At 41.9% G+C, this 23686-nt stretch overlaps 1 protein-coding gene across 2 annotated transcripts in view; it reads left to right on the forward strand.

Moving 5' to 3' along the window:
* ttc7b (tetratricopeptide repeat domain 7B) overlaps positions 1 to 23686 on the forward strand; it is a 470264-nt gene that overhangs the window by 373470 nt on the left and 73108 nt on the right. The window contains exon 20 of one of the 2 annotated variants that reach the window (XM_072272891.1): positions 5644 to 5729. The exons of the other annotated variant lie outside the window; for it this stretch is intronic. Within the exon in view, the coding sequence (XP_072128992.1) occupies positions 5644 to 5685 (42 nt within the window). The 3' untranslated portion in view covers positions 5686 to 5729. The remainder of the gene's footprint in view (positions 1 to 5643; positions 5730 to 23686) is intronic. 2 annotated transcript variants of the gene reach the window in all.

Consider the following 23686-nt stretch of genomic DNA (forward strand, 5'->3'; position numbering starts at 1 on the left):
TCAAAGGCTCCTCATATGATAACCCTCTCATTCCCACAATCATCCTTGTGAACCTCCTCTGAACCTTCTACAATAGCAGCACATCTTCCCTTAGATAAGGAGCCCAAAACTGCTCAATACTCAAGGTGAGGCCTTACCAGTGGCATCTAAAGCCTCAGCATCACATCCTTGCTCTTGTATTCTAGACGTCTTGAAATGAATGCTAACACTGCATTTGCCTTTATCACCAGTGACTCAACCCACTAGTTAACTTCTCTGTAATACCATGGGCTCTTAACTTGGTAAGCAGCCTCATATGTGACACCTTGTCAAACACCTTCTGAAAATCCAAATATACAACATCCACTGCATCCCCTTTATCTATCCTACTAGTAATCTCCTCAAAGAATTTCAACAGGTTCGTCAGGCAGGATTTTCCCTCAAGGAAGCAATGCTGACTTTGTCCTATCTTGTCCTGTGTCACCAAGATTGTTAATCTCATCCTTAATAATTGACTCCAACAGCTTTCAAACCACTGAGGTCAGGCTAACTGGTCTATAATTTCCTTTCTGTTGCATCCTTCATTTCTTAAAGAGTGGAGTGATATTTGTAATTTTCCAGTCCTCTGGCACCATGCCAGAGTCCAATGATTGTTGAAAGATCATTACAAATGCCACCACAGTCTCTGCTGCTATCTCTTTCAGAACTCCAGGGTGCAGTTCATCTGGTCCAGGTGACTTATGCTCCTTTATGTCTTTCAGCTTTTTGACCACTTTCTCCCTTGTAATAGTAACTGCACGCACTTCTCTTCCTTCACACCCTTCCACACCTGGCACACTGCTAGTGTCTTCCACAGTGAAGACTGACGCAAAATACTAACTTAGTTCATCTGCCATCTTTTTGTCCCCTGTTATTTGTCCTATATACGCTCTCATCTCTGTGTTTTTATATAAGTACTTGAATATACCTAGTCACCTTGATATTGTTTGCTAGTTTGCTTTCATATTGCATCTTTTGCATCCTAATGAGTCTTTTAGTTGTTTTCTGTAAGTTTTCCCAATCCTCTATCTTTCCACTAGTTTTTGCTTTGTTGCATGCCCTCTCTTTTGCTTTTACATTAGCTCTGACTTCCCTAGTTGTACTATTTTGTCATTTGAGAATCTCTTTGTTTTTGGAATACATCTATCTTGTACCTTCCTCATTTTTCCCAGAAACTCAAGCCATTGCTGCTCTGCCCTGCAAGCATCTCCTCCCAATTTACTTTGGCCAACTCCTCTCTCATACCACTGTAATTTCCTTTACCTCCCCTATCAGATTTCAAGTTGAACTCAATCATATTGTGATCGCTGCTTCCTAAGGCTTCCTTTACCTTAAGCTCCCTAATCACCTCCTGTTCATTACATAACACCCAATCCAGTATAGCTGATCCCTAATAGGCTCAACGATAAACTGCTCTTAAAAAAAAGCCATCTCATAGACATTCAACAAATTCACTCTTTTGAGATCTATTACTAACCTGATTTTTCCAATCTACCTACACATGTTGAAATCTCCCGTGACTATCATAACGTTGCCCTTTCGACACACCTTTTCTATTTCCCATTGTAATCTGTAGTACACATCCCAGCTGCTGTTTGGAGGCCTGTATATAGCTGCCATCAAGGTCCTTTTATCCTTGCAGTTTCTTAATTCAACCCACAAGGATTCTACATCTTTCAATCTTATGTTACATCTTTCTAATGAGTTGATGTCATTCTTTACCAGCAGAGCCATGTCACCCCCTCTGCCTACTTTCCTATCCCTCTGAAGCAATGTGTAACCTTGGTCATTCAGTTCCCAACTACAACCATCCTTCAGCCACGATTCAGTGATGGGCACAAAGTCATACCCAACAATCTGTAAAAGTGCAACAAAATCATCAACCTTATTTCTTATACTCGGTGCATTGAGATATAACACTGTGAGTACTGTATTTGCTACCCTTTATGATTCTACATCTCTAATGCAATGATACGCACCCTGCCAGTTGCAATTTTGTCTCCTCATCTGTGTGCCCTTCCTAACAATCTTGACTGCATGCATTTTTACTACCCATCATATCCTGAGTCCCTTCACTCCGGTTCCCATCCCCCAACCAAATTAGTTTTAACCCTCCCCAACAACTCTAACAAACCTGCTCACGAGAATATTGGTCCCTCTCGGGTTCAGGTGCAACTCTTCCTTTTTGTACAGGTCATACCTCCCCCAGAAGAGATCCCAATGATCCAAGAATCTGAAGCTCTGCTCCCTGCACCAGCTTTTCAGCCACACATTTATCTACCAAGTCATCCTGTTTCTACCCTCATTGATGCATGGCATAGGGAGCAATCCAGAAATTACTACCCTTATCCATACCTACAACAACACAGAATGTCTCAGGTGAGGTGAACATGAGAAATCGAAGCAGAAGTGATGCAAGTGGTTCTTTCCGTGAGACCATCGGGTCTACTGTGCCATTTCATCATGGCTGATTTACTTTCCATCTCAACCTCATTCTCCTGCCTTCTCCCTGTAACCTTTGACGTCCTTACCAAGCAAAAACCTATCAACCTATCAACCTCCACTTCAAATATACTCAATGACTTGGTCTCCACTGCTGTCTGCAGCCATGAATTCCCCAGATTCACCACCCTCTGGCTAAAGAAATTCCTCTTTTCTCTGTTCTAAAGGGATGTTCTTCTACTCTGAGTCTCCAACTATTGGAAACATACTCTCCACATCCACTCTAACTAGTTTTTTAATATTCAGTAGGTTTCAATAAGATCCATCTTTAATTCTTCTAAACTCCAACGTGTACAAGCCCAGAGCTATCAAACTTCCTCCAGTCAATCCTTAAACTCAAACCCATTTTCCTATCTGGTCCTCATATAGTCTCAATCCTTTGTTGTCCAAAAATCACTCGAGTTAGTCAGAATCAGGTTTATTATCACCAGCATGTGTCATGAAATTTGTTAACTTTGCAGCAGCAGTTCAATGAAATACATAATCTAGAAGAAGAAAAATAAAAAATAAATTAATACATACATACATCAAATACAGTATAGGTATATTGAATAGATTAAAAATCATGCAAAAGCAGAAATAATATATATTAAAAAAGTGAAGTAGCGTCCATTTAAGAATCAGATGGCAGAGGGGAAGAAGCTGTTCCTGAATTGCTGAGTGTGTGCCTTCAGGCTTTTGTACCTCCTTCCTGATGGTAGCAGTGAGAAAAGGACATACCCTGGGTGCTGGAGGTCCTTAATAATGGACGGTGCCTTTCTGAGACACCGCTCCTTGAAGATGTCTTGGGTACTTTGCAGGTTAGTACCCAAGATGGAGCCGACTAAATTTACGACCCTGTAGAATCTTTCAGTCCTGTGCAGTAGCTTCCACCACCCACCCACCCACCCCCCCCATACCAGACAGTGATGCAGCCTGTCTGAATGCTCTCTATGGTACATAAGTAGAAGTTTTTGACTGTTTTTGTTGACATACCAAATCTCTTCAAACTCCTCACTGTCTTGCCTTGCTTATAGCTGCATCGATATGTTGGGACCAGGTTAGGTCCTCAGAGATCTTGACATCCGGGAACTTGAAACAGCTCACTCTCTCCACTTCTGATCCCTCTGTGAGGATTGGTATGTCTTCCTTTGTCTTACCCTTCCTGAAGTCCACAATCATCTCTATCATCTTACTGACGTTGAGTACCAGGTTGTTGTTGCCACACCACTCCACTAGTTGGCATATCTCACTCCTGTACACCCTCTAGTCTCCATCTGAGATTCTACCAACAATGGTTGTATTATCAGCAAATTTATAGATGGCATTTGCGCTATGCCTAGCCACACAGTCATGGGTATAGAGAGAGGAGAGCAGTGGGTTAAGCACACACCCCTGAGGTGCACCAGTGTTGATCGTCAGTGAGGAGAAGATATTATCACCAACCTGCACAGTCAGAGTCATAGAGCACTACTGTACAGAATCAGGCCCTTCAACTCATCTAGTCCTGTCCAGTTTAGTTTTCCGCCTAGACCCATCTAGCTTCACTCAGACAATAGCCTTCCATATCTCTTTCATCCATGTACCTATTTAAACTTCTTTAAGTATTGCAATCTAACCCACATCTACCACTTCCGCTAGCAGCTCATTCCACAGTCTTGCCACCCTCTGAATGAAGAAGTTCACACCTTCACCCCCCCCCAGCGATTCCCCTTAAATTTTTCACCTTTCACCACAAACCTGTAACCTCTAGTTCTAGTCTCACCCAACTAAGGGGAAAAGCCTGCATGCATTTACCCTATCTGTAGCCCTCATAATTTTAAATATAAGAGTTCCCTTCATTCTCTTGCACTCCAGGGAATTCCTAACCTATTCAAACGATCCCTGGAATTCAGGTCCTCAAGTCCCAGCGAAATCAGTGTAGATTTTCTAGCTTGTGAATATCTTTCTTACTACACCCAGCAACTGAGGTCTTGAGGTTCGAAATCCTTTGAATAAAAAATCTTCCTCCTCTCACCCTTTGAAGACAGATTCTTTATTCTTGTTCTGAGGCTCTTTCTACCCTCACCTTGATTTCTAGACCTTCTGGTCAGAAAAAACTTCTGAACTTACAACATGTTAAATCCTTCTCACATTTCAATAAAGTCGCCTCCCTTTTGGAAAACTTGTTAATAGGGACAAATTTTACAATCTTTCATCAGAATCATGTTTATTATCACTGGTATATGCCATGAAAATTGTTGTTTTGCAGAAGCAGCACAGTGCAATACATGAAAATTATTATGTTACAATAAGAATTTTTTTTTAAAGTGTGATTAGAGACTCTTACTTAAAGATGCTGCTGGCAATATACAGCGGTGTTTTGAAGGCAGATCTGAAAACTAAATACTCTGCTGGATATACTTCTTCTCAACTACAAGCCTGCAATATGCAACTTGTAATTTACTTTCAAGAAACGTATTTTTGAACTGGGAGATTGTTTCGCTAAACACCTACGCTCTGTCCACCAGAGAAAGCAGGATCTCCCAGTGGCCACACATTTTAATTCCACGTCCCATTCCCATTCTGACATGTCTATCCACGGCCTCCTCTACTGTCAAGATGAAGCCACACTCAGGTTGGAGGAACGACACCTTATATTCCGTCTGGGTAGCCTCCAACCTGATGGCATGAACATCTAACTTCCGCTAATGCCCCACCTCCCCCTCGTACCCCATCCGTTACTTATTCATATACACACATTCTTTTTCTCCCTCTGTCCCCCTCACTATACCCCTTGCCCATCCTCTGGGCTTCCCCCTCCCCCTTTCTTTCTCCCTAGGCCTCCTGTCCCATGATCCTCTCGTATCCCCTTTTGCCTGTCACCTGTCCAGCTCTTGGCTCTATCCCTCCCCCTCCTGTCTTCTCCTATCATTTTGGATCTCCCCCTCCCCCTCCAACTTTCAAATCCCTTACTCACTCTTCCTTCAGTTAGTCCTGACGAAGGGTCTCGGCCTGAAACGTCGACTGTACCTCTTCCTAGAGATGCTGCCTGGCCTGCTGTGTTCACCAGCAACTTTTATGTGTGGTACTTTTAAACTGTCTAGATCAACTAGTGATTTTACAACCTGAAGGATTCAGCGAACTTGACTCTCTGGTATGCAGGTCGGTCATTGCCAGAAAAGAAAGCATCTTAAGCCAGATTAAAGCAGCAAGGCCCAAGAGTGGAAAACAAGTGACACCAAGTTCAGGTATAGTTGTTGCCCTACAGCCATCAAGCTCCTGGACTGGCATGGATGGTTTTACTTGCCTCAGTGCTGAACTGACTACACAGTCGACAGACTCGTTTTCAGGGACTCTGCCTTTGTTGTGTACAATTTTTCATGGATTCTATTTTTTTGTATTTCTTTATTTTCCTATGGGTGCTTGCAAGAAAATGGAACTCAAGGTTATGTATGGAATACAAACTCTGACAATATATTTACTTCAAACTTTGAACTCTGAGGACAGATCACTGGGAGGCAGAGGTAGTATTTCTGTTTACACAGTAACATAGTGGTTAGCACAACATTTTACAGCGCCAGCTGTAAGATCATGGTTCTATACCCAACGCTATCTGTAAGGAGTTTTTACATTTTCTTCATCAACACATGGGTTTCCTCCCAGTACTTCAGTTTCTTCCCTCATTCCAAAGACATACAAGTTAGAGTCAGTGAATTATGAGCATACTTTGTTGCCACCAGAAGCACAGCGACCTTTGCAGGCTGTCCAGCACAATTGGTTTGATGCAGAATAATGCATTTCACTGTCTATTTCAATGTACATCTGGCAAATAAAACTAATCGTTCTTTCTTCTCTCCTGGCTAGAGTTAAAACCCAATGCTCGTACATTTACACGTAATGCAGTTGTGTCATAGCTCTGGCAATCTATGTTTGGTTTTGACGTCAGAATCAGGCTTATTATCGCTTTGTTATGTGGTGTGAAATTTGTTGGTTTGCAGCAGAGGTGCAGTGGAAAAACATAAAGCTTCTATAAATTACAAAATGAATAAATAGTACAAAAAAGGAATAACAAGGTAGTGTTCAAGGGTTCTTAGATGGTGGAGGGGGAAGAAACTGTTTCTCAATTGCCTGTACTGTCTGTGTGGAATTGTGTAATATACCTGGATTTTAAGCTGCATTACTGGAGGAATAACATCTCGTGTTCCACCTAGGTAGCCTCCAACCTGACAGCATGAACGTCAATCTCTCTAACTTCCAGTAACTTCTCCCCCTTCCACCCTTTTCCATTCTTTTTCCATTCCCCATTCTGGTTCCCCTCCTACCCCTTCTCTTCTCCTCATCTGCCTGTCACCTCTTCCCGGTTCCCCTCCACTCTGTCATGGCCTACTCTCTTCTCCTTTTGGATTTCTCCTTCTTCAGCCCTTTATCTTTTCCACCTTCACCTCCCAGCTCCTCACTTCATTTCCCCCCTCCCCCACCCACTCACCTGGCTTCACCTATCACCTGCCAGCTTGTACTCTTTTGCCTCTCCTCCCCACCTTCTTATTCTGCCCTTTAGTCATGATAAAGGGTCTCAACCGCAGTGTCTGAATATTCCTCTCTGTGGATGTTGCCTGACCTGTTATGTTCCTCCAGTGATTTGTGTGTATTGCTCTGGATTTCCGACATCTGCAGATTTTCTTGTGTTTGTGCATTTTAACATGCTGCATTTCATGAACAAGCACATCCAGATCAGTACATCAACACTTGTCAGTTTCCAGCACTGTAAAAACACCTTTTCTGTTCTTCCTGGTAATGTTAATAACATCATATTTTCCCACGTTAGACTCCATCTGCCATCTTCTTACCCACTCACTCGAATGTGTATAATTGGAAACATCTTCCTCCTCACAGTTCACTTTCCCACCTTGTTTTGCATCACCATACATTAATATAAACTGTAAATACCCTGTATGTAAGGGACCTGTACTGATCCCTGTAACCCACCTTGTACCCAGGAAGGAACAACTGGAGCCTCAAATCCCACACCATTAGGTTCAGGAGCAGTGATCAGGCATGGATAACTTCACTCACCTCAGCACAACCAATTCCACAACCAATGGACTCACTTTCAAGGACTCTATAACTCATGTTCTCAGTGTTATTTATTTACATTTTTTGTTATTATTTGTTTTTTAAAATTTGCATAATTTGTCTTCTTTTGCACATTAGTTATTTGTCGGCCTTTGTATGTAGTTGTTCATTGATTCTATTGTATTTCTTCATTCAACTATAAATGCCTGCAAGAAAATGAATCTCAGGGTAGTATATGGTGACATCCAGTATTTGTACTATAATAATAAATATACTTTGAACAGTTCTCCAACCTGAGAAAAGATCCCTTTGTCACTAAACCCATTTCTGTCCATTTTCTAATATTCTATCCATTTTTGAACTACATGACCCCTTATTTTATGTCACAGCCTTTTGTATATTACCTTTCAGAAGCATGTTCAACAGTATAGACATACCACATCCTTATCTACCCTGCTAGATATGTCTTCACTATTTTCAATGAAACCTGTCAAACGTGATTTCCATTTCATTAAGCATGTCAAATCTGTATCATCATATCACTGTTTTTCCAAGTGCCAGGTTCCTGTGTCCGCAATAACAGATTGCAGTCATTTCCTGTCAGATGGAAACCAGTCAATAGCTTCCACCCACCCTTTTTGAAACATGGCTTTGCACTTATTACCTACCTATCTAGTGCTGAAGAATCTTTAAGGATTTTAGAAAATCATTTATTTCCCAAGGTCATCAATATTACCTCTGCTGTCAAGTCGAGCTGAAGTTTATTGTCATGTGCTCAAGTACGTGAGGTGCAGGTACAATGAAAAACTTGTAGCAGCATCATAGGCACTCTCCAGATGTCAGAGTCCAACATCTGTCTTTGTTATTGTCTTCCCCTTGTATTGTCTTCTAAGATAGAACGTAGAACAGTGTAGACCCTTTGGCCTATGATGTTGTCTCAATAATTTAACCTTCTCTAAGATCAATCTAACCCTTCCCTCCCATATAATCTTCCATTTTTCTATCATCTATGTGCCTGCCTAAGAGTCTCTTAAATGTCTCTAATGCATCTGCCTTTATCACCGCCACAGCAGCGCATTCCATGCACCCGTTCACTCTTTGTGTTTAAAAAACCTACCTCTGACATTCCTCCTATACTTCCCTCCAGTCACCTTAAAGTTATACTCCCTTGCATTAGCCATTTCTACCCTGGAAAGAAGTCTCTGGCTGCCTTATCTATGCTGCTTATGATCTTGTACGCCTCTGTCGAGACGCCTCTCATCCTCCTTCACACCAAGCAAGAAAGCCTTAGTTCACTCAACCTATCCTCATAAAATGTGCTCTCTAACCTGAATTACTTCTTTATTTTCTGGGTTTTTTCCTCTCATATTCTGTTTGCTCCTTCGTTAATATTTGGCCATCTGCTTTTGATTCCTAGAACTCTCCCAAACCTCAGACTTCCTGCTTTGCTTGGTAACAATGAAGTCTAACGTTATTAGGCCCTTTAATTATGACAATAAAGCTGGGCTAGAAACAGGGATGTTTAGCCAGCATTTCAGCTGGTAACAACTCCACAACAATTACTGCGAGATGTGCTTAGCCCAGAGGCAAGAAAGGTTTGGTTTTGAAAGCCTCCGCAATCAAATAGCTGCTAGTGTTTGGATAGCAAATTTAGATTAGGTAGTGCAGCAGCCATCACTATATCTTTGCACTGTGACTGTTGCCATAGTAATATCCTGTAACATGGTGCGTGCCTGTTAACAACAGTATTTAGTTAGGCAACAGTCATTGTTTTCTGAGATGATTCACTCTTGCAATAGAAGTGAAATGGAGACACAAGAGACTGCAGATGCTGCAATCTAGAGTGAAAAACAAGCTGCTAGAGGAACACAGAAGGTCAGGCAGCATCTGTGGAACGAAATAAATAGCTGATGTTTTGGGATGATGAAGAGTCTTGGACCAAAATGTCAGTTGTTTATTTCCCTCCAAAGATGTTGCCGGATCTGCTGAGTTCGTCCAGCATTTTTATTTTATCTAGAGATACAGCAGGGTAACAGGTCCTTCTGGCCCAAACAGCCCATGCTGCCCAGTTATACCCACTAACCTACTAACCTGTACATCTTTAGAATATGTGAGGAAACCAAAGCACCAAGAGAAAACCAACATGATCACAGGGAAGTACTGGTGACGTGAGGCAGCCATGCTGATCTGCTTCCCTAACACCATCCTATTTCTGCAATTCAATTACACACACTCTCCTATTACTCACACCAGCGAGATGCAGGGCTTCAATCTGAAACTTTGGTGATTCCTTTTTTGCCCAAGTGCTACTTGACCCGCTGAGTTCCTCCAGCAGACTGTTTGTTGTCCCATTCTGGCTAACTATTGCTTGATTAGTCTGCTTAGCATTGGGACGACACGCTAGCGAACTTAAGGTTCCTGTGCATCAACTTTTCAAGGGCCCAACATATTGATGCAATCACGAAGAAGGCATGCCGATGACTATTCCTCAGAGGGAATTTGAGGAGATTTGGTATGTTACCGAAGACTCTAGCAAATTTCTACAGATGTACTGTGGAGAGCATTCTAACTGGCTGCATTACCATCTTGTACAGAGGCTCCAATGCGCAAGATCAAGAGGAACTGCAGGGAGTTGTAAACTCAGCCCGCTCGAGCATGGGCACAAGCCTCCCCACCATCGAGCACGTGTTCAAAAGACGGTGCCTCAAGAAGGCAGCATTCATCATTAAGGGCCCTCGGCATGCAGAACATGCCTTCTTCTCATTACTAGCATCAGGGAACAGAATACATGAGCCGGAAGACACCCACATCTCTTGAATATATACATCTGTGGAGCAGTGATTGAAAGCATGCACTAACCCCCTGATCAGTGAGTGATAGACTGTAACACATGGAGATGTGTGTGATCATCTGCATAACACCCTGGGACAGTGTGTGATAGTCGTATACTGCCTGGAGGCAGGGTGTAATCAGCTGTGTAATGCTCTGGGGCAGTGAGTAATCGGCTGTGTAATGCCCTGGAGCATTTGCTCCACAGTAAGCCACTGCTGCTAAACTGTATCAATAATACACAAGAATTAATGGTCATGATTTGTGGATCGGTCCCTAAGGCCTGAGCAAGTGTGCTCTAGGATTTTGTGGGAAGCTAAGAAAGAAATTGCAGGGGCCCTGGTATAGATTTTTGTATTTTTCTTAGATAATAGTGAGGTACTGAAAGGCTGGAAGGTGGCTAGTGTTGTGTCGTTATTTAAAGAAGGGCCTGAAGGACAAACCAGGGAGCCTAACATAAGTGTTACTGGAGAAAGTACTGGGAAACAGAATCTATTATTCGGGAAGGCAAGAACTGATTATAGATAGTCAGCATGGCTTTATGTATGGGAAATTGTCACAAATTTCACTGAGTTTTTTGAACAGGTAACCAAGAGGATTGATGTGGGCAGGGCAGTAGACCTTGTTAACATGGACTGTAGCAGGGTGGTACAGTAGCGTAGCAATTGGTGTAATGCTTTACGGTGCCAGCAATTAGATTCAATTCCTGCTGTTGTCTGTAATAAGTTGTATCTTCTCCCGTGACTTTGCTGATTTCCTCCTACATTCCAAAGATGTACAAGTTAGTAAGGTTTAGTATCAAAATTCAAAGTAGATTTATTATCAGAATATGTATATGTTCCATATACTATCCTGAGGTTCATTTGCTTGCAGTCATGTTGTGGGCATGCTATATCTACACTTGCGGGCTGCCCCCAACACATAGTTGAATGGTGTTGGTCATTGACACAAATGACATATTTCACATATGTGACAAATGAAGCAAATCTTCAGAAAAATCGATAAATCTTTAGCAAAGCTTTTAAAAATGCCCTTCATCATAGATGGTGAGATCACCTGAGAATCCAGCGTGAACTAGCCAACTGGATACAAAGTTGGTTTCGAGAAAGGACGCAGAGGGTGAAAGCGGAGGGTTGTTTTTAGATTGGAGGCATATGAGCAGTAGCATCCTGTAAGGGTCAGTGCTGAGCCCCTTGCTTTTTGTGATCTATATTAACTATTTGGATGAGAATGTAGGTGGCATGATTAGCAACATCATGATTGGTGAGGTGAACAGTGAAGAATGTTGTCTAAAGTTACAACAGGATGTAGGTCAACTGAGAAAATAGGCAAAGAAACAGCAAATGAAATTGAATTTGGACAAGTATATAGAGATGCATTTTATTAATTTAAACCAGGGCAGGGGCTGCATAGTAAATGATAAGCCCTGGGAGATTTATAGAACAGAGAAACCTAGGGGTGTACATTGTACCCTGAAAGTGGTAACAACGTTAGACAAGATTAAAGAGAAAGTTTAGCTTTATTTTTCACTTGTACATTGAAACATAAACATATACAGTGAAATGTATCGTTTGCATCAACGACCAACACAGTCCGAGGATGTGCTGGGGGATAGCCTACAAGTGCCGCCATATTTTCAGCAGCAACATAGAATGCCTACAACTTATTAACCATAACCTTGACGTCTTTGGAATGTGGGGGGAAACCAGAGTACCACATGGTGAAGGGGAGAAAGTACAAACAATCGAACCCTAACCTTCTGATCACCTTCAGCGTTATCCTACCATGCTGCTCTTTCAACAGGATGAATTTCTCTCTATAGAAGCAACCTGACCCATTGAGGCCCTCCAGCTATCTGTGTATTGCTCCAGATTTCCAACATCTGGTCTCTTGTGTTGGTCCTTTTTTCTGGCTTGTCCCCCTTCCGTTACAGTCCTGATGAAGGATCTCAGCCCAATACATCAACTGTTTAATCCCCTTTATGGATGCTGCCTGACTTACAGAGTTCCTCCAGTGTTTTGTGTGTGTAGCTCAGATTCTTTCTTTCCTTTGAGAAAACTGCTTTGCCATCTTACTCCTGTAAAGAGTGAAGTTACAATGACTGATCACTACTTGCTGCAAGAGCAAAATGGTTTTCAGATGATAAGATCAGATGATAGTCCTCCAGGAATTAAAAATTGCACCACAGTCATCTTTTAGTTGTCACAGCATGGCAGAAAGGGAAGTTGTTGCTGTGAGATTGATGGGCTCCTGTGGTCAGCTGGCCTGAGACAGGGTGTAATAAGATTGCCTCTGCTGTTTCAGCTGCTCCATTTAACCAGCCAAAGACGGATGATATTCCAAGCTATTCCTGCCTGGCAGTGATGCAGTCCTTTTTTTCCATCCAAGGTAGCCTCCCTGTCTTTGACTACACTTCCAGCTGTTAGCACATTTTTGGAATAAGCTGCATTTCAACCCTCAGTGAGCTCTTGTATCTGCCATGAGGCAGGGTGATGAGCAGCTCATTATCTTGTCACAGTCCATATTCATAAGACCATAAGACATAGGAACAGAATTAAGATATTCAGACCATCAAGTCTATCCACTGTTCCATCATGGCTAATTAATTATCCCTCTCAACCCCATTCTCCTGCCTTCTTCCCATAACCTTTGATGCCCTGACTAATCAAGAACCTATCAGCCTACACTTTAGATATACCTAAATACTTGCCCTCATAGTCATCTGTGGCAATAAATTTCACAGATTCACTACCCTCTGGCTAAAGAAATTCCTCCTCATCTCTGTTCTAAATGGAGATCCCTCTATCCTGAGGCTGTGGAGAGTCTAAGACCAAAGAGGCATCCTTTTAAAATGGAGATGAGGAGGAATTTCTTTAGCCAGAGAGTGGTGAATCTGTGGAATTCTTTGCCACAAGCAGCAGTGGGGGCCAAGTCTTTATGTATATTTAAGGCAGAGGTTGAAAGATTCTTAATTGATCAGGGCATGAAGGGATTCAGGGAGAAGGCATGCAATTGGGGCAAAGAGGAAAATTGGATCAGCCATGATAAAATGACAAAGCAGACTCAATGGGCCAAATGGCTTAATTCTGCTCCTATATCTTATGGTCTTTTATTGCAAGCATCATTTTCATGAACTTCATGTGAACCCTCTCCAACGCCAGCTCGTCTTTTCTTAGATAAGCACCCAAAACTGCTCACAATATTCCGTACGGTCTGACCAATGCCTTATAAAGCCTCAACATTATGTCGTTGCACTTATATCCTAGTCCTACAGAAATGAATGCTAACATTGCATTTGCCTTCCTTACCATCAACTCAATCTGCAAGTTAACCTTGAAGGACTCCCAAGACCCTATGTACCTATGATTTTTGAATTTTCGCACTGTTTAGGAAATAATCCATGCCTTTATTCTTTCAACCAAAGTGCATGACCATACACTTTCCTACATTATATTCCATTTGCCACTTTTTTGCCCACTTTCTCAATTCACCTAAGTGCTTCTGCAGACTCCCTGCTTCCTCAACACTACTTGCCCATCCACCTTTCTTTGCATTATTTGCAAATTTGACCAGAAAGCCATCAATTTCATCCATTTTGTCTTGTTTCTCCAAATACTCTGATACCTCATCCTTATTTATGGATTCTAACATCCTCCCAACCACTAAAATGAGGCTAACTGGCCTATAATTTCCTGTCTTCTGCCTCCCTCCCTTAAAGAGAAGAGTGACATTTGCTATTTTCTAGTTCTGCGGAACCATTCCATAATATAGTGATTCTTGAAAGATCATTGCTAATGTCTCCCCTATCTTTTTGGCTACCTCTTTCAAAACTCAGAGGTGTAGTCCACTTGGCCCAAGTGACTTATCTATCTTCTGACCTTTCAGGTTCCCAAGCACCTTCTTCTTAGTAATAGAAACAACACACACTTCTGCCCCTTGACACTCTTGAATTTCTGGCATACTGTTAGTGTCTTCCATCATGAAGACTGATGCAAAATGCTTATTAAGTTCATCCACCATTTCTTTGTCCCCCATAGCTTTTTTAGTTGCCTTCTGTTGGTTTTTAAATGCTTCCCAATCCTCTAACTTCCCACTAATGTTTACTATATTATATGCCTTCTCTTTTGCTTTTATGCTGTCTTTGACTTCCCTTGTCAGCCACAGTTGCCTTATCCTCCCTTTAGAATACTTCTCCATCTGTGGGATGTAACTATCCCGCACTTTCCAATTTGGCAGGTTCCTGTGTGACTGTCAGAAGAGGAAAAGGGAATAGGCAGCCAGTGCAGAGTACCCCTGTAGCCGTTCCCCGCTATAATAATATTCAGATTATGAGCAGTAATGTTCAAATAAGCATAAGCATTACAGTGATAAAAAAAAAAGCCCAATCATCAGCAGTAACTTCAGTGATTAATGTTAATCCTGAACAGATGTTGACCCCAGACATTCTCTTTTGTCTCCTCTCCCATCTGGCAGAAGATACAAAATTCTAAAAGCCATATCACCAGGCTCAAGGACAGCTTCTATCCCACTGTTTTAAGACTATTGAAAGAACTTCTTGTTCTTGAAAGGACTCTTGATCTCCCAATCTACCTCATTATGATCTTGCAATTTATTATTTTCCTGCAGTGCGCTTTCTCTGTAGCTGTTCACTTTATTCTGCATTTTATTATTGTTTTACCTTGTTCTGCCTCAATGCACTGTGTAAAGATCTGTATGGACAGCATGCAAGACAAGCTTTTCACTGAATTGGTATTTGTTTTGCTTTATTACTTTCACATGTACCAAGGTACAAGACTGGAAACATAACAGTGGGATATGCTGGTGCTAACTTGATGATGACATAGATGACTTAAATGAGATAGACTTCATTTGCTGTCAGTTATGCTGATGGCTAAGTTATTATGTGTACCTATCTTCTCAGGAAAGATTGCACATTTTAAAGACACTGAAATTCTTATTGAATTTATTAGGCATAGAGCACCACAGCACAGAAACAGGCACTTCAGCCCATCTGGTCGGTACCAAATCTAGTCAGTGACTTTTATAATTATTGCCTTTAGCTTTGGACCTCCCTACCTGTAGTCTGTTGACCAGATTGCCCCATTTTAGATTCTGTTCTCATTGCTACCCCATCTTCCTGACTGACATGTAGTTCACCAGGTAGGTGTTGGCTGACATTTCACACATCTCTCAATAGTTTAGGGAGAGAGGAGGAGTCATTTTCCCAGCAGCACTGTGTTGGATGAGATGCACTGTATTTAAAGATAAGATTAGCTTTATTTGTCACATGGGCATCAAAACATGTGACAAATCAGTGACGATTGTGCAGGACAACCCGCAAGTGTGCCACGTTTCCAGTGCCAACACAGTATGCCCACAAATTACAAACCCTTTGGAATGTGGAATCTGGGAGCACACCAGAGCACCTGGAAGGAAACACTCGTGGTCAGGGGAAAAAGGTACAAACTCCTTACAGAGAGGACAGGAATTGAACTCCAATCTCACAGCTGCTGTTATAAAGCTAACTGCTACACTACGTGCCGTGCTGAAAGTAGTGGGTTGACTGCTTTGTACAGTATCAATACTGGATGGCTGCTGATCAGTCACAGGCCAGGGATCAAATCCCAAATCCCAAACTGGCCCAACAGACATAAAGGGCCCCAACTTTGCACTGCTGGTTTGTTTGCTGATGTCTAAATTAATTCAAATTTATCTTGGAGCAATCCTCCCAGCAGGTAATTTCAGGAACTGGTGGAGTCCTTGGAAAGACTAACTCTGGTCCCCAACAATCCCATCACAAACAGCCCCAAATGTTTAAGTACAATGTAGGCAGACCAATGTTACGGGTGGCACGGTAGCGCAGAGGTTAGTGTAGCACTTCTGCTGCACCAGCGACCCGGGTTCAATTGCTGCCGTTACCTGGAAGGAGTTTGTACATTCACCCCATGACCGCATGGGTTTCCTCCCACATTCCAAAGTCGTACAGGTTAGTAAGCTAATAGGTCATAGGACTAAGGGATTATAACCATTGGATCATCATTACATGAGTTCTAATGTCATCTGTGTGAATCTAGCTTGCATTTTCACCAGAGCCTCTGTCATTTTTCTAACGAGCAGATCAGAACTATCCACAGTACCCACAAGTAAAACGCATTGATGGATAAGGAAATATATCATGATGCAATACTAAGTAAAGATGAGAGAGGCTGTCTGAATCTCAAGCTGGAGCATGTAACCCCAATGATTCCTTTAAAACGCTCGGTACTCTGGAACATATCTGCCTACTAAGAGAAGGATCATGGTGTCCTGGGGCTGCTCTATGTTGTAATTTTGTGTAAATAGTTTAAAGCTCAGCATGAACTTGCGAAGTAATAGCAGCAGCAGAGTACCTGGCAGCTGCAGCTTGCCTGATCTCCCCAGGCTTTCAACCTTAAGATTCAACAATGGGGTTTAAATATTTTAAAGCTTTCTTTGTTCAGCATCTCACTGTGCCTGTCAACTTTTTGCCAGAGTTATAAAGCACCATTCAGTACAGTATTCGTGAGACCTTAGTCTAATTGTCTACAGATGTGAACTACCCTCTTGTCATTCATGTATCGCCCTGCATCCTTCAATGTACGAAGGTCGATTGATCCATTTGGGTTGCCATCCCTGACTGTCAGTGGTCACATTCACTGGAATGCTTCTGTGATCTTGACAGTGGGTGTGTTTAATCCATGGCAATACATTGCTGAGTTTGTGTCTATTTCCCACCAGTGCATTTCACCATAAGACACAGGAACAGAAGCAGGCTGTTCTTCCTGTCAAGTCTACTCCATTCGATTATGACTGATTTATTTTATCTCTCAACCCCACTAACCACATCTACAATGAGCATTGTCACAGGAAAGTGGCATCCATCTTAAAGGACCCCCACCATCCAGGCCATACTGTCTTTTCACTATTAGGAAGGAAGCCTTATGTCTCATACGACTGGGTTCAGGAACAGTTATTGTCCTCAACCATCAGATTCCTGAACCAGCATAGATAACTTCACTCACCCCAACACTGAACTGATTCCACTACCTATGGACTCAATTTCAAGGAATCTACAACTCATGTTTTCAATATTTTTATTATTATTATTTATTTTTTTATTTTAGTGTTTGCACAATTCGTTGTCCTTTGCACATTGGTCCATCTTTGAGTGCAGTTTTTCATTGATTATAATGTGTTTGTTTGTATTTATTGTGAATGCCCACAAGAAAATGAATCTCAGGGTAGTATATAGTGACATAAATGTACTCCCCCATTATTGGAAACATCTTCTCCATGTCCATTCTATCTTGGCATTTCATATATTGCAGTTACTGTGTTCAGTGCCCCAACAGACTTATTGCAGTGAACATGTCCACCCTGTACCAATACATTGCAGTTTCCCAAGGCAGTCCTTTGGGTCTTGAGATAACTTCCACTCCAGTTCAGTGGATTCTGACAGATGAATGTGTGGGACCTATAGATGTGACCACAGGTAGGCCAGAATCAGTGATGACTTACAGCTCAGCCTTCAGGTACATACATACTCCTCCTTCTCTCTTCTTCTATTCTCCATTCTGGCCTCTTGCCTCTTCTCTTCATCTGCCCATCACCTCCCCTGGTGCCACTCCTTCTTCCCTTTCTTCCATGGTCCACTCTCCTCTCCTATCAGATTCCTTCTTCTCCAGCCCTTTACTTTTCCCACCCACCTGGCTTCACCTATCACCTTCTAGCCTTCCCTCCCCCCACCTTTTTATTCTGGAATCTTCCCCCTTCCTTTCCAGTCCTAAAGAACAGTCTTGGCCTGAAGCATGGACTGTTTATTCATTTCCGTAGATGCTGCCTATTGTGCTGAGTTCCTCCAGCATTGTGTGTGTGTGTGTGTGTGTGTTGCTCTGGATTTTCAGCATCTGTAGAATCTCTTCAGTTTACACAAGTGTATGTTGGATCCAGTTGTTTTTGTGATCCAAAGGTTCTTCAGAAGTCAAGGATGAGGCACAAAACTTGTTGCTTACCATTGCTTAGGTGATACAAGGTAAAAAAAAATGAACAAAAGAAGAGGAGCCTAGAGAACAAAGGAAATTGTGGATGCCTGCCTATAAAAACTAGCTTAGACTAAAAAAAAGCAACATTCCAGGGGTAAGAATTAGCTTATAAAATAGCCAGATTTAAGTGGTGTGACACTTTGTACAAATAAACTAAGAAATTCTAGAAAAATACAGAAGCAACTGTACTGTAATTGCTAGATTACATGTATACTGAATATTACTAAACAAATACATGTATATAGGTGATTATATAAAAATGCAAGCAAGAATAGGAAAGTTAAACTACAAGAGAAATACAAAGAAAATAACAATTTTCCATCCTGTCTGACATACACTCAGTGGCCACTTTATTAGGTACAGGAGTAGAACCTAGTGTGGTATTCTGCTGCTATAGCCTATCCACTTCAGGGTTTGATGTGTTGTGCATTCAGAGATGCTCTTCTGCACACCACTGTTGTAACATGTGGTTATCTGAGTTACCATTGCCTTCCTGTCAGCATGAATGGCAGCGATGCTTCACTACCAGATGAAGTCAAAGCCTTCTATGCCTGCTTTGAAAAGGAGACTACAACCACAGCTGTAAAGATCCTTGCTGCATTGTGATCTCTGTCTCAGAGGCCGATGTTAGGCTGGCTTTAAAGAGAGTAAACCTTTGCAAGGCGGAAAGTCCTGTTGGAGTACCTGGTAAGGCTCTGAAAACCTGTGCCAACCAACTGGCTGGAGTATTCAAGGACATTTTCAACCTCTCACTACTACGGTCAGATGTTCCCACTTGCTTCAAAAAGGCAACAATTATACCAGTGCCTAAGAGGAATAATGTGAGCTGCCTTAATGACTATCACCCAGTAGTATTCACATCAACAGTGATGAAATGCTTTGAGAGGTTGGTCATGACTAGACTGAACCCTGCCTCAGCAAGGACCTCAACCCATTGCATTTTGCCTATCGCTACAATAGGTTGATGTCAGATGCAATCTCAATGGCTCTCCACACAGCTTTAGACAACCTGGACAACACAAGCACCTACATCAAGATGCTGTTCATTGACTATAGCTCAGCATTTAATATCATCATTCCAACAATCCTGATTGAGCAGTTGCAGAACCTGGGCCTCTGTACCTCCCTCTGCAGTTGGATCCCAGACCTCCTAACCAGAAGACCACAATATGTGCAGATTGGTGATAACATCTGCTCCTCGCTAATGATCAACATTGGTGCACTTCAGCGGTGTGTGCTTAGCCTACTGCTGTACTCTCTGTATACCCATGACTGTGTGGCTAGGCATAACTCAAATACTATCTATAAATTTGCTGACGATACAACCATTTTTGGTAGAATTGAGAGGGCATACAGGAGTGAGATATGCCAACTAGTGGAGTGGTGCCAAAGCAACAACCTGGCACTCAACATCAGTAAGACAAAAGAGCTGATTGTGGACTACAGGAAGGGTAAGACGAAGGAACACATACCAATCCTCATAGAGGAATCAGAAGTGGAGAGAGTGAGCAGTTTCAAGTTTCTGAGTGTCAAGATCTCTGAGGATCTAACCTGGTCCCAACATATTGATGCAGTTATAAAGAAGGCAAGACAGTGGCCATACTTTATTAGGAGGTTGAAAAGATTTGGTATGTCAACAAATACACTCAAAAACTTCTATAGATGTACCGTGGAGAGCATTCTGACAGGCTGCATCACTGTTTGGTATGGAGGGGGCTACTGCACAGGACCGAAAGAAGCTGCAGAGGGTTGTAAATTTAGCCAGCTTCATCCTGGGTACTAGCCTACAAAGTACCCAGGACATCTTTAGAGAGTGCTGTCTCAGAAAGGCAGTGTCCATTTTTAAGGACCTTCAGCACCCAGGGCATGCCCTTTTCTCATTGTTACCATCAGGTAGGAGGTACAGAAGCCTGAAGGCACACACTCAGCGATTCAGGAACAGTTTCTTCCCCTCTGCCATCTGATTCCTCAATGGACATTGAACCCATGAACACTACCTCACTTTTTTTAATACATAGTATTTCTGTTTTTTGCACAATTTTTAATCTATTCAATATATGTATAAAGTATACTAAATAAGATTTATTTGTTTGTTTATTTTTTTTGCTTCTATATTATGTATTGCATTGAACTGCTGCTACTAAGTTAACAAATTTCACATCACATGCCGACGATAATAAACCTGATTCTGATTCTGATTCAGAATCAGTGTGGCTATTCTCCTCCGACCTCTCTCATTAGCAAGCTGTTTTCACCCATAGAACAGCTGCTCACTGTATTTTTTTATTTTTCACACCATTCTCTGTAAACTCTAAAAACTGTTGTGTGTCCCAGGAGTCACAACAGCCCCAGGAGATCACTAGTTTCTGAGCTACCACCACACCTGTCACTAACAGTCATTCCATGGTCATAATCACTCAGATGACATTTCTTCCCCATTCTGATGTTTAGTCTGAACAACAACTGAATCTCTTGACCATGCCTGCTTGCATTTATGCATTGAGTTGCTGGCACAAGATTGACTGAATAAATATTTGCATTAATGAGCAGGTGTACAGGTGAATTCAGTACTTTTTTTGACTAATATTTCTTTCAGCTGCTCATTCACTCAAAACCTGTTGTTCTGCACTGTTTACGGTTTTTCATGTCCTTTGTTAAATGTATATTGTATTTGTTTGATTTCTTAGTCGTTTTCTCATGCGCCAGTAAAATATTCTCTGTAAGGCACCAATATTAACATTTGATCTTTTTGTACTCTTCTCTCATTTACACTCAGATTTTGTGTTCCTCTCTAGATGACAATAACATTCCACTTTTCCTCATAAATGTTACTTTTTGCTGGATTTTGAAACGTTGCCAATCCTGAGACTTTATTCTCTTGTTAACCATAATAAGCTGTTTCATTTCATCTTTAGCTCCTCTGGTGAACCACAATTGAAACTCTTTTCTTGTTGGGTTTTTGCACCTTAGAAATATTTTTGAAGTTAATAATCCTTTAATTTTGATGGGCATATATTTCAATGTAGTTTCCCTTTAACCATGGCCAATTCAGTACTTTGTTTAAACTGAAGACCCCAATTTTCAGATTAAAACGTATTACATACAATCTTTATATGGAAGTCTAGGAAAGTTCAAAGGAGGTTCACAAAGATGATTCCAGCATTAAACGGCTTGTCATATGAAAAGTGTTTGGTGGCTCTGGGCCTGAACTCACTGGAATTTAGAAGAATTGGGCATGACTTAATTGAAACCTATTGAATGGTGAAAGGCTTTGATAGAGTAAATGTGGAAAGTATGTTTCCTGTGGTGGGAGCATCTGAGACCTGAGGACACAGCCTCAAAATGGAGGGGCGTCCTTTTAGAATGGAGATAAGAAGGACTTTATTTAGCCCAAGAGTGGTGAACCTGTGGAATTTTTTGCACAGGTAGCTGTGGATGCAAAGTCATTATTTATATCTAAGGCAGAGGTTGATAGATTCTTGATTCATCAGCACATGAAGGGATACGGGGTAAGGCAGTAGATTGGGGCTAAGAGGAAAAACGGGATCAAGCACGATGAAATGGCAGAGCAGACTCAATGGGCCAAACGGCCTAATTCTGCCCCTATATCTTGTGGTCTTATAGTCTGCAATATTAGGAGGATGAGAGTTGTACAAGATGATGAAAGGCATAGATTGAGTAGATATCCAGAGACTTTCTCCCAGGGTGGAAATGGCTAATGTGAGGGGGCATAATTTTAAGGTGATAGGGTGAACAGGGAGTGGTTGGTGTATGGAACGCCCTGCCTGGGGTGATGGTAGAGGCAGATGCATTAGGGACATTTAAGAAATTCATATACTTACTTACTGCTCGTTAAGCTCTTCCATCTCTGATGGTGTTCAGGGCTTACTTCATCATGTCAGTAGCCTTCTCTCGATTTTTACTAGCTGTCATGCAAGTTCCAGGTGGAGACTCAGGAAAACCATCACACTCAGGTGTAGAAGATCCTTCATTGCTGTTCCTGTACCAATTTTGTTTTACCAGTCAGGGTTGTTAGCCCTGAGCTGAACCTCCAAACCCAGAGGACTGGTAGACCACTCTCAGTCTGGCCTGTTTGGCATGGGCCAAAACATAAAGCCCTGACTCCAGCCAACATATCTCTCTGGGTCATTGAGGCATGCAAGCCTCTAAACCACAACAAGGTTGAGGTCCTCTTGAGAAACACACATGGATGATAGAAAAATAGAGAGCTGTGTAGGAGGAATGGTTGGAATAATCTTAGAGTAGGTTATAAGTTTGGTACAACATCATGGGCCAAGGGCCCTGTTATGTGCTACAGTGTTTTATGTATTATGTTTATGTTTCTTGTTCTTTTTTTTTTGGCGTGTGCCTGCGTGCGTGTGAGTCTGTGCGTGTGCATGCGTGCACATCTGCGCATGTGCGTCTGCGTGTCCATGCGTGCATCCGTGATGATGGATTTTTCATGGCTTTTTTACAAGGTGCGGGGCAAGAAAGAGAGAGAGAGAGAGAGAGAGAGACTGTGTGGCGCACCACTCCTCACACAGACATTTTTTGCAGTATTTTCCCTTTGTTTTACGAGGTCGAGTTGTGATCTCAACACTAACCCGGCATGGATGGAAAACGTACTCAGGGGTGGACCTGACTAGTTTCGAACTCAGGAACCTCCGCTCCTGGGTCCAGCGCCAATGTCGTTGTGCCACCAGCTGGCCCATGTTTCATGTTCTATGTTATGATCACCCTTCCCCAAAGATCACTTAATTTCAAAATGATTAATTAATCATCTGTGATTACACAATGCATGATATAAAATAGTCTTTTCTCTTGTTAATTTCCCAACAAACAGAGTAAGAAAATTACTTTGTATACAGTTTATGAATTCACCCTCTACTTTATGATTGCTACTTAAGTTTATTCGGTCTATATGTGAAATAGGTGGTGTAGGGGACAATAATGAAGGTTATCAACAATTACAGGATGATTTTGATCAACTGAGTAAGTGGGCCTGGGAATGGCAATGGAGTTCAATTCAGATAAATTGCATTTTGGACTTTCACAGTGAATGGCAGGGCCCTTGGAAATGTTATAGAACAGAGGGACATTGGACATGGTTCCCAGAAAGTGGAATCACAGGTAGAGAGGATAGTGAAGAAGGCTTTTGAGACCATAGGATTTTAAGATACTGTATATTAGCAGAATTAGGCCTTTTGGCTCATTGAGTCTGTTCTGCCGTTTCATCATGGCTG

Source organism: Mobula birostris, chromosome 1, assembly GCF_030028105.1.
Source record: "Mobula birostris isolate sMobBir1 chromosome 1, sMobBir1.hap1, whole genome shotgun sequence".
NCBI classification, from domain to species: domain Eukaryota; kingdom Metazoa; phylum Chordata; class Chondrichthyes; order Myliobatiformes; family Myliobatidae; genus Mobula; species Mobula birostris.